The sequence below is a fragment of the Gadus macrocephalus genome, chromosome 17 (genome assembly GCF_031168955.1).
Source record: "Gadus macrocephalus chromosome 17, ASM3116895v1".
In the NCBI taxonomy this organism is placed as follows: Eukaryota; Metazoa; Chordata; class Actinopteri; order Gadiformes; family Gadidae; genus Gadus; species Gadus macrocephalus.
In genome coordinates, this window is record NC_082398.1 from 8241404 (window position 1) to 8253751 (window position 12348).

Sequence of the window (12348 nt, forward strand, 5' to 3'; positions counted from 1 at the left end):
CTCGGTCATTAGACTGAGGTCTAATGAATGCTCCTCACGGATGACAAATCAGGTAGGCTACATTCATTAATGAATACCTTTTGTGCAAACTATGTTGATTGAGATTGACTGAGATTTATAATGCCACATCATTGTATACAATCAAGAAATATCTAATCTTATTTGATATTAGCAACAATCAATATGGCAGTAAAAAATAAATAAAAATACCCTAGATATGCCCTATTCAGGTTTCCCAATCAGGTTCTAGATGCCTCTCTGTGAGATTCTTTCCAAACATTTGTTGTTTATCTTCCCAGGTCAAGTCAATAATTGCAATGTTCTTTGCTTAGGGTGCCTGTGTTGGTCAGTCACATTTTAAAGAGCGCTAGACAAAGAACCACTGTCGAATGATACCCCTGGATTATTTTTCTTAAATTCCCAGTTTTTGCTAGCTTTGTTTGAAGGAACACATCGCCACCTGCCGTACCCGAATATGTTATACATGTGATAAACTTTATTTATTTTTTTGCGAGAGAGAGAGAAAGAGAGCGAGCGAGGCCCCGCCCGGCCGTACTGCGTGTTGGCGAGTAATGGAGCGCCTCCCTGTGTGTGTGTAGCTCGGAGCGACTCCTCCAGGTCGCATCAACACTCGGGATGTCGAGCGTAGAAACCGCGGCGGAGCACGAGCGGATCCTACGGGAGATCGAAAGCACCGACACCAACTGTATCGGGCCTACCCTCCGGTAAGACGGGGAGAATAATCACTAACACTCGGGCTGTCAGCCGGTTTGTTACCAGACTGACAGAATGAGGCTAGCTGTTAGCCTAACAAGTTAGCTGCTCATTGCGGCTCCAAACTAAGTGTTGTTCCAGCCATGCTAATGTCCCGCTAACAACAATAATAATATTTACTTGTTACCCCCAAGTACTGTTGTTGAGCGGTTACGTTTCACGATTTTGATGCGTGAGGGGAGCTGGTCTGTCTCGTTGTGGTGAGAAGGCTGAAAGTTAACTCAACTTCTCTCTGAACTCCAGTACACTGTGTTTGGAGTAACTCATCAGGGGAAGTAAAGCTAAAAGGCTGCAGTGGTTAGCACAAACGGTCAAGCTTACTACTTGTTTCGGGAAGAGGGGATTTGTTTGACAGTGGATGTGAAATGAAACCAAACACTCTACGATCACTCCTAACCACTGACCGTTGTGTTCGTGACGTCACACAGGGTCCCCGTAGACCTCTTCGTGACGTCACGCAGCATCGCTCAGCTGATGGAATGTATGAGGCCCGACGCATATAAGTCAATGCAAAGCACTTAAACACTTTGTGTGTGTGTGTGTGTGTCTTGTATCAACTCTAACCAAAACAACTTTTTGGCTGGTGTGTTGTTTTTAATTGATTTTAAACAGTAGTGGAAGAGTGAAGTCACGGTCTCGCAAGACAGCAAGACGATTCAGTGAGGGCCAAGATCTAAGTCATCATTATCAGTTCTAAACAGTTGTTGCATTGTGTAGTGGTAGCAGGAAGCATCTTCACACCAATTTCAATGTGCTGGTCTTGGATAGGAAACAAGAGGCTGTTTGTGTATGGATCTCTCTCTCTCTCGCTCTCTCGCTCTCTCGCTCTCTCTCTCTCCAGCTGTTGATCTTGATGTTGTTTATAAGACATTGTGTGTGTGTGTGTGTGTGTGTGCGTGTGTGTGTGCGTGTGCGTGTGTGTGTAATTTAAGCATAAGTGTATATTGGTTCAATCCCCTACATCCGCAGACTACCTGTCGGCATCCCAGAGCAAGTTTACCATTACTTCTACCGGGTCCTCCTGTCTCTGTACTGTCCCACCTCTACCTTCTCCTCCAGGTGTACACTAACCCCACGCTTTCAACTCAGCAACCTAGTTGTCTTGGGTCGTTTTGTATGAGCGTCAATGAGGGATTTTGTATATGAAAATGCCCTTGTGGTGGGTATTTTCCTATTGATTTTGATTGTTGACCTCTTTATAGGTCAACAATCAAAATCAATCAAGTATTTTTGGTCAATCAAGAATTTTGGGTTGATTCTGGTGTTCGAATCTGATTGAGGGCGATGCTTCAGACTCGAACACCAGAATCAACCAAAAATACTTGGATAAAGTGTGTATTAAATTATACATATTATATTAATGATAAGAATCTGAATCACCTTCAGCTCTTCAACTCTGGATTTAGTCTCAAGTATTTCCCTCCCTCACCCTGTCAGACATCCTCCTCACCCCCCTCACCCACACGTTCCTCACTCCCCTCCCCCTTTCCTCACCTCTCCCCCTCCTTACAGTGATGTCACCTCTCAGGTCTGTCACTTTCTAATGTGAATACTATTTATACCCTGGTCACCTGCTGCTGAGCCTACATGTCTGCCTGTCATGCCGCTTTTCCACCGCACATGTAGCTCGACTCGACACGACTCGACACGACACGACTCGACACGGTAGCAGCACGGGTCCTTTTCCACCGCAAATAGTACCTCCTGGACGTGGGCGGGGTCGGCTGCGCGAAAGGGCCGTGACGTATTTTTGTACGCGACGCAAACAACACCTACGCAACCCACACATGGACAGAACCCACATAACAACAATGGAGGACATCGATGCGATGGTATTCGTGTTCGTATAATTAGCTGGCATGTTGAAGAAGTTGAAGAAGTGGAACATGTTGGCTGCGGCGCTGCTATGGCTGTTACCAGCATGGTTGCCATGTCGCTCTCGTGACTTCGTCACACTCTCTGGCCAATCAGTGGCCGGCCGTCTGCCGACGTCACCTTTTAGCATCGGCTCAGCTCGCTTGGAACCTAGAGCGAGGCGGTACTAGAAAAAGCAGCCACTTCAGGTACCAGATACCATGTTTTCGCGGTGGAAACGCAAAAAATGCGAGCTGAGTCGAGTCGTGTCGAGCTGGTACCATGCAGTGGAAAAGCGGCATTACTGTCTGCCTCCTTATCTATCTATCTGCCTGCCTGCCTGTCTCTCTAATGGTTCTTTAGATAACTAGTAGTAGTTTCAAACCAAAGCAGTATGTTTTTATTTTTTCATCATGCCTGATAAGTTTTGTTGGGTGAATGTGGAGCGACCAACCTGTTAAGACAGGCTGTGTGTGTGTGTGTGTGTGTGTGTGTGTGTGTGTGTGTGTGTGTGTGTGTGTGTGTGTGTGTGTGTGTGTGTGTGTGTGTGTGTGTGTGTGTGTGTGTGTGTGTGTGTGTGTGTGTGTGTGTGTGTGTGTGTGTGTGTGTGCGCGCGCGCGCGCGGACCATACACAGGGAACAGAGAGCTTCCCTGTCATTAATGCCTAGCCACACAAACACACTCCTCAGTCTGTGTGATGCGGTCCAAGACGTTATTTTGCCAGCTGTCATAAAGTGTGTGTGTGTGTGTCCAAAGCTAGCCTGATGACTCAGCAGGGTGTGTTCCACTGGTCTGTGTACTCCCTCCCTCTCTCTCTCACAAACAGCTTCCCTATGAGATGTTGAGATACTGAAACTTGTTGAGGAAGGACTTTTAGAGGTTACAGTAAAGTACTTACTGCTACTATGCGACTGGACTACCCCCCCCCCCCCCCCCCATTTGTTTGGCATAATTGACTCCACCCGAACAAAAACCATGCAGGACAAATCAAATAAAGGTGGAGGTGCAGTAGAACCGCCCACACACTTCCTGATTGGATGAGCTGTAGAAGCTCTCTTCAGAGTTGTATTGTGAAATATTTAATTGCCAGAATTCCTCAGAAGTGATGATAGAGACGAATGCTGACAAGCAGCTCTCTCTGTTAGGGCGGGGTATCGTGGCCAATTTCCTAAATTGATTCGATTTCGATTCATAAGGTTCTGAATCGATTAATCACGATTCGATTCGATTCAATCTGCTCTTAAATAATGAAAATGGCTCAACCGTGTTACAAAATACAAATGTACTTTATTTTTTCTCTTCATCTTAAACAACAGGTTTTAAGTGAAAACTTGTATATTGGACAGTTTAAACTTGAGCTGTAAACAAAACTGTCTCAAATCTCAAAAGTGCAATTTTGAAATTAGAAAGGAATTGCAAGTGAAAGTGTACTTGAATGAACTACGACATTCCATTACTGCAAATTGCATGAAGGTATTGTTTATTAAAGTGCAAAAATATAATAATGGTAACCAAACAAAAAAAAACCCTAACCCTTTTTTTTTAAATTGATCTCATCATGCCCTATGAATCGATATTGCAAAATGTAAATGAAATCAATCCAAAATCTTTTTTTTTTTACCCAGCCCTACTCTCTGTCTTTCTGTCTCTTCTCTCTATATATGTTTCTCTCTTTTTCTATTTTTCTCTCTCCCTCTCTTTCTATCTATCTCTTCTGCTCTCTTTCTCTCTTCGTCTCTATTTCTCTCTCTCTTCCTCTCGTTCACACTCTCTTCCTCTCTTTTTCTCTCTCTTCGTCTCTATTTCTCTCTTCCTCTCGCTTGCTCTCTCGCTTGCTCTCTATTTCTCTCTCGCTTGCTCTCTATTTCTCTCTCTTCCTCTTTATTTCTATCTCTATCTCTCTGCCTCTCTATTTCTCTCTCTTCCTCTCTATTTCTCTCTCTTCCTCTCTCTTTCTCTCTCTTTCTCTCTCTTCCTCTCTATTTCTCTCTCTTTCTCTCTATTTCTCTGTCTCTTCCTCTATATTTCTCTCTCTTTCTCTGTCTTCCTCTCTATTTCTCTGTCTCTTCCTCTCTATTTCTCTCTCTTCCTCTCTATTTCTCTGTCTCTTCCTCTCTATTTCTCTCTCTTCCTCTCTATTTCTCTGTCTCTTCCTCTCTATTTCTCTCTCTTCCTCTCTATTTCTCTGTCTCTTCCTCTCTATTTCTCTCTCTTCCTCTCTATTTCTCTGTCTCTTTCTCTCTATTTCTCTCTCTTCCTCTCTATTTCTCTGTCTCTTCCTCTCTATTTCTCTTTCTCTTCCTCTCTATTTCTCTCTTCAATTCAAAGGGCTTCGTTGTATTTCGCTGCAGCAACAAAACGTACAATGGATATAGAAGTGACATTCAACCCAAACATAAACTCCTCAAGGCATCCTTTTAATGTTTTGGCGTGTGCTTGTGTTCCTCTCTGCTTCTGTATTTATGTCTTTGTGTGTAAAGGAAGCTGTTCATGGCGTCAGTCTGGCGCTATTGTAAAGGTTGGTCATTTCTTTGTCAACAAGAGGAAGGCCATGTTCAGGTGTGTGTGTGTGTGTGTGTGTGTGTGTGTGTGTGTGTGTGTGTGTGTGTGTGTGTGTGTGTGTGTGTGTGTGTGTGTGTGTGTGTGTGTGTGTGTGTGTGTGTGTGTGTGTGTGTGTGTGTGGCACGCACAACGTCATTGGAAAGAAAAGCACACAGGAACACACACTCAATATTCCATAACAAATCAAACCCGCACCACTTATCTTCGATGTGTGTGTGGGTGAGGTCCGGCCTTTTCTAATGTGTCACCAGGGCACTGTGGTGTTATTCTCAGTGGTGGTTCACAGCAGTCTCTCTGTGTGTATCCAAGGGTTTCAACAGCAGAGTCTCCCTGCCAGCTGCAACACGTCCACCACAGAGCTCTTTGACATACCCGTCGTTATTAAAGTATTACTGGATTGCTCTCTCTCTTTGTCTCTCTCTGTTGAGCTAATATCAGACGTATCCCCTGTCTTGGTTCACTGTCTTTCAACTTTTGCGTAAGAGTAACAATAAGAGCAAGCCAGTGAGCAAAGAGTCCTTCTCCGAAGCAGCTCCCACTAGGAGACTGGTTGTATTTGGCAGTTCCCAGTACAACCATTAGAATAATGTTGTTGTACTGGCAAGCTCCCCTGTATAACCAGTAGAATACTGTGGTTATACATTGGGAAGCTCCCAGTATAAACAGTAGACGACTGTGGTGGTTGTACTGGGCAGCTTTGTTGCATACCTACCTGTCACTGCCCCTAGTGGACTTGTGCTGTACCCACAGTTGTTTCATTTTTAAACCACAGTGACTTCCGATAGACATTTATGAGCAGGTAGGGATTAGAGGCATGTTTCTCTCAACAGAATAGACTGTAGTAGACATTTGGTTTCCAATCTCTCTCTCTAGGTCTATAATATACTGTAGTTATTATTCCCAGGTCAGTGTATAAGTCTCTCTCTCTCGCTCTCGTTCTCTCTCTCTGACGTAGTCTCTCTCTCTAACATTCTCTCTCTCTCTCTCTAACATAGTCTCTCTCCCCAGGTCAGTGTATAACATAGTCTCTCTCCCTCCTGGTCTATAACATAGTCTCTCTCTCCCCAGGTCAGTGTATAACATAGTCTCTCTCCCTCCTGGTCTATAACATAGTCTCTCCCACCCCAGGTCAGTGTATAACATAGTCTCTCTCCCTCCTGGTCTATAACATAGTCTCTCTCCCTCCTGGTCTATAACATAGTCTCTCTCTCCCCAGGTCAGTGTATAACATAGTCTCTCTCCCTCCTGGTCTATAACATAGTCTCTCTCCCTCCTGGTCAGTGTATAACATAGTCTCTCTCCCTCTTGGTCAGTGTATAACATAGTCTCTCTCCCTCCTGGTCTATAACATAGTCTCTCTCCCTCCTGGTCTATAACATAGTCTCTCTCCCTCCTGGTCTATAACATAGTCTCTCTCCCTCCTGGTCTATAACATAGTCTCTCTCCCTCCTGGTCTATAACATAGTCTCTCTCCCTCCTGGTCTATAACATAGTCTCTCTCTCCCCAGGTCAGTGTATAACATAGTCTCTCTCCCTCCTGGTCTAGTCTCTCTCCCTCCTGGTCTATAACATCGTCTCTCTCCCTCCTGGTCTATAACATCGTCTCTCTCCCTCCTGGTCTATAACATAGTCTCTCTCCCCAGCTCAGTGTATAACATAGTCTCTCTCCCTCCTGGTCTATAACATAGTCTCTCTCCCCAGGTCAGTGTATAACATAGTCTCTCTCCCTCCTGGTCTATAACATAGTCTCTCTCCCCAGCTCAGTGTATAACATAGTCTCTCTCCCTCTTGGTCTATAACATAGTCTCTCTCCCCAGCTCAGTGTATAACATAGTCTCTCTCCCCAGCTCAGTGTATAACATAGTCTCTCTCCCCAGGTCAGTGTATAACATAGTCTCTCTCCCCAGCTCAGTGTATAACATAGTCTCTCTCCCTCCTGGTCTATAACATAGTCTCTCTCCCTCCTGGTCTATAACATAGTCCCTCTCCCTCCTGGTCTATAACATAGTCTCTCTCCCCAGCTCAGTGTATAACATAGTCTCTCTCCCCAGGTCAGTGTATAACATAGTCTCTCTCCCCAGCTCAGTGTATAACATAGTCTCTCTCCCCAGGTCAGTGTATAACATAGTCTCTCTCCCTCCTGGTCTATAACAGTCTCTCTCCCCAGCTCAGTGTATAACATAGTCTCTCTCCCCAGGTCAGTGTATAACATAGTCTCTCTCCCCAGCTCAGTGTATAACATAGTCTCTCTCCCTCCTGGTCTATAACATAGTCTCTCTCCCTCCTGGTCTATAACATAGTCTCTCTCCCTCCTGGTCTACAACATAGTCTCTCTCCCTCCTGGTCTATAACATAGTCCCTCTCCCTCCTGGTCTATAACATAGTCCCTCTCCCTCCTGGTCTATAACATAGTCTCTCTCCCCAGCTCAGTGTATAACATAGTCTCTCTCCCCAGGTCAGTGTATAACATAGTCTCTCTCCCCAGCTCAGTGTATAACATAGTCTCTCTCCCCAGGTCAGTGTATAACATAGTCCCTCTCCCTCCTGGTCTATAACATAGTCTCTCTCCCCACCTCAGTGTATAACATAGTCTCTCTCCCCAGGTCAGTGTATAACATAGTCTCTCTCCCCAGCTCAGTGTATAACATAGTCTCTCTCCCCAGGTCAGTGTATAACATAGTCTCTCTCCCTCCTTGTCTATAACATAGTCTCTCTCCCTCCTGGTCTATAACATAGTCTCTCTCTCCCCAGGTCAGTGTATAACATAGTCTCTCTCCCCAGGTCAGTGTATAACATAGTCTCTCTCCCTCCTGGTCTATAACATAGTCTCTCTCCCTCCTTGTCTATAACATAGTCTCTCTCCCCAGGTCAGTGTATAACATAGTCTCTCTCCCTCCTTGTCTATAACATAGTCTCTCTCCCCAGGTCAGTGTACGATGGAGAGGAGCATGGTGTGTTCATGGGGAAGCTGGACGGGAGGATCCGGAGCCATGACCGGGACATTGAGAGGATGTGTAACCACCACTTTCAGGGCTTTGTGGACTCCATCACTGAGCTGCTCAAAGTCCGCGGAGAGGCACACAAACTCAAGGTGAGGGAGGGGTGGGGGTGTGTGTGTGTGTGTGTGTGTGTGTGTGTGTGTGTAAGGACCGCTTGAACACATTTTGGGCATCAAATATTAATTCAATAATAAAAACAAATATCTCTATACTCTATATACATTTTAAACTTTCAAATATAAATGAACTATTCAAATAAATGTTTTGGCCATCGTAAGCGAATCTCGCGCTTATCGCCTGGGCCTACTCGTATTTTATAACAGAATGTGCTTGTAATGCATGTTAAAATGCATGATAATCGAGGAATAATAATACTCAACCTATACAGTCTAGTGAAGACGAGCTTAAGGCTCAGTCCTTTCACAAACATGACCTATGTATTAAGAGGATTCAATTATACCAGAGTTTTACTTTTAGTTGAGTTTGGTTTAGTTTAATTCGACCAAATTGATTCACAACATTGCATGCATACATACATACACACGTTAAAAACACACACTCTCCATCACCACGGTCTGGTGTAATGTGTGTATGAAGATAAAAGTGTCTTCATACACTCTTATTATTTAAACGTCCACCTCTTCATCATCTCCATGTCAAAGGTCCCCCTCTAAAAACCCGCCACGATGTGTGTTTTTAATAAAACATTCAAATCTGGTCCATTCTTAGACTGGCTGATCGTCCCATGATGCATCTGGGTGGACACTCCCACTTGGGATGTCACTTTTATAGGTCAACATTAAAATAGATTGTTATGGCTTATTAACATCACTGACCAGTCAGAACACAGGTTGAGTCGATCACTCCTGCTCCGATATTCTCTAATCCATACCCCACCTCCAGAGTCAGGTGACGGAGACAGACCGACGCCTCCAGCAAGATGGGAAAGGGGTGAGTTGATTGGCTAATGGATGTTGCTATTAAACCAATCAGGTCACCAAAATGAACAAACTGAAGAAACCTCAATGTCTCTCTCTCTCTGTCTCTGTCTGTACATCACTGTTTCTATTCAGCTGATGGCTTCTATGGAGGAACTAAGACAATGTCGTATACAGCAGAAAAACATTGCTAGCACCATTGACAAGCTACAAATGTGTCTACCTGGTAATAGCCACCAACATACACGCACCGCACACATATTTAAATGCACACGCAATGTTACTGTCACACTCATACAGAAACGTATTTGTTCATTTTCCAGTTCTGGAGATGTACAGCAAACTACAGGAGCAGATGGAGGCCAAAAGGTAGGTAGGTAGGTGTGTGTGTGTGTGTGTGTGTGTGTGTGTGTGTGTGTGTGTGTGTGTGTGTGTGTGTGTGTGTGTGTGTGTGTGTGTGTGTGTGTGTGTGTGTGTGTGTGTGTGTGTGTGTGTGTTTTGATGAAGGATGAATAATAACTTGGTGGAGGTTTGACCACTAGGATATACATACAGTGTTCGGTTTGACCACTAGGGGGAGCCAAAGCACTATGAGTTCTTGTAGTTCAGTGACTTGAACTTGGTAGGAACTAGAGGTCTTCGTAGGTCTACCCGAGCCGGCCTGGGACCAGCACAGGTTAGGGTCCACATCTTATTATCATCAACTGGGACGGGTCGGTTCCCATTCTAGTGCCTGCCCCTGGTCTGGCTACAATTATTGTAATATCAGATTGGATCAGTTACTACTTACATGATGATGACGCTGACCATTGGGATCAGATAACAAGTGCGGAAAATAAGGGGACGATTCCAAAATAGCACGAATTACTGTGAAGAAAGCGTTGAGCAGCGCCAGTGAGTGGAGTCAGAGTGGAGGAAAGGCCCACGCTACAGATAAAGGGTATTACGTGTGGCAGATGTTGATGCTGGGCACACACCAGACCACTTAACAAATTTAAAAAACAGGAGAGACCACACACCTGACAAGAGATAAAGTTACTAATAATATTTAACAGCACACCATACACAAACCAATGACCAAATTGGGGACCAAAAGTGCTTATAAGTCATGCATATCAGGTGACCGGAGAGGGGCCCCGAACCACAGGTTGGGAACCACTGCCTTTCTTATTGGGTTTACTCTCATTGTGTGTGTGTGTGTGTGTGTGTGTGTGTGTGTGTGTGTGTGTGTGTGTGTGTGTGTGTGTGTGTGTGTGTGTGTGTGTGTGTGTGTGTGTGTGTGTGTGTGTGTGTGTGTGTGTGTGTGTGTGTCAGGTACTACCCAGCCCTGAGGACCCTGGGCCAGCTGGAGCAGACCTGTCTGCCCAGAGCCGGACAGTACCGGTTCTGTGGTCTGATGGCCGACAGCACCCCTCTACTCCGCTCACAAATCAGAGACACGGCCATGACCCACCTCCGAGACTTCCTCGAGAGTATCCGCAAGCACTCTGACAGGCTGGGGGAGACCGCCATAAAACAGGTAATACACACAAACACTCACACACACTCACACTCACACACACACACATACACACTGTGTTTTGGTGTAGTTTTCCTGCCGGCCTCTAGGTGTCAGCAGAACCATTCAGTCTCTAACCAACAGTAGCCTTCACCAAAATTACTGGGACCACTTCGACTGGGATCTGAAATCTTAAAACTCTGCTTTACGTCTGACTTCCCTCCTCTGTCTGTTACTCTACCAATCCTCCCCTCTCTCCCTCCCTCTCTTCCTCCAAAATAAGGATTCTCTGAACAGCATCCCAGATGTAAAAATACATATATGAGAGAGAGAGAGAGAGAGAGAGAGAGAGAGAGAGAGAGAGAGAGAGAGAGAGAGAGAGAGAGAGAGAGAGAGAGAGAGAGAGAGAGAGAGAGAGAGAGAGAGAGAGAGAGAGAGAGAGAGAGAGAGAGAGAGAGAGAATTAAGTCTGAGAGGAAAGGAGGACTTACAATGGACCCATTGTCTGCTGCCCAATGGAGGGAGGGATACTGGAGGAGGGATGGAATGGTAAGAGGATCAATGTGGAGGGAGAGAGAGATCGATGGAGGGAGAGATGGACAGAATCAGATATCGAAACAGGGAGAGATGGAGGGATAGAGATGGAGTGAGAGAGAGGAAGGTGGAGGGTAAGAGGCAGAGCAGCAGGCAGAGCGCTGGAGGAAATCCATCCATCATATGTATCAAGAGTTGTGACAGGGAGGAGAGGTGTTGTCATGGTGAGAGGAGATGTATATCTTTGTAGAGGACTCTCTCTCAATCTCTCTTTTCATCTCTCCTTCTGTCACATTTTTTTTTTTTACTCCTTCTGTTTTCCTGTGATTCTCTCCCTTAATCCCCTCTCTGTGGTTCCTGTAGGACACACACACACACACACACACACACACACACACACACACACACACACACACACACACACACACACACACACACACACACACACACACACACACACACACACACACACACACACGCGCACGTATGCAGAGGCCCATATGCACATATACGAGAACGCCCGTACACACTGGCGCACACTCTCTAATCGGAAACAGATTGCTTCGTCTGTGAAGTGGAATAAGATTGATTACCTATATCTAGTTACTGAACACACACAGACATACACACACACACACACACACACACACACACACACACACACACACATACGCACACACACACACATACACATACGCACACACACACACACACAGGGTGAGAGTGGCTGAAGAGTCCATGCTGGGTTAGTGTATTGAACCATCACAAGACAAACCAAAATAGAGTGTGCGTGTGCGTGCGCGTGTCTGCGCTGCCAGAAGGTGAGCCATGCCAGTTCCAGGTCTACTGTAGTTGTCGTCCCTCGATTTTTCTTGACTAACTCTACTACAATTATAAATGTAGAAAACGGTACAATATTTTACAGTTTTAAATGACAATGAAGTGTCTTTACAACACATTTTCATCAAATTAACCTAGCGCAGGTTTTTTAAGACATTTGGAAAATCTTGGAATGAGGACTTTCTCCTTTGAATTGTTGTTATTTGAAATGTTTTCTAAATGTTTCATTATTGAAATATTGGTTCAATAACCTAAACTGCTACTATGACTTGAGTAATACAAGGTCAACTTATCTTAAAACTAAAAGCTGATTTAATTGAAATCAAAGGTGTTGACTTTGAGGGGGCGG

General features: G+C 44.9%; 1 protein-coding gene across 5 annotated transcripts in view; it reads left to right on the forward strand.

Moving 5' to 3' along the window:
• The first annotated feature begins 541 nt into the window (after positions 1-541).
• Positions 542-12348, forward strand: part of exoc6b (exocyst complex component 6B) — a 51050-nt gene continuing 39243 nt past the window's right edge. For 3 of the 5 annotated variants that reach the window (XM_060035792.1, XM_060035793.1, XM_060035795.1), the window contains exons 1-6: positions 543-725; positions 8117-8282; positions 9094-9141; positions 9264-9354; positions 9452-9497; positions 10443-10647. In XM_060035792.1, coding sequence (XP_059891775.1) covers positions 637-725; positions 8117-8282; positions 9094-9141; positions 9264-9354; positions 9452-9497; positions 10443-10647 — 645 coding nt within the window. In that variant the 5' untranslated portion in view covers positions 543-636. Of the gene's footprint in view, positions 726-8116; positions 8283-9093; positions 9142-9263; positions 9355-9451; positions 9498-10442; positions 10648-12348 lie in introns of all 5 variants that reach the window. The other 2 variants (XM_060035791.1, XM_060035794.1) reach the window with 2 other exon arrangements.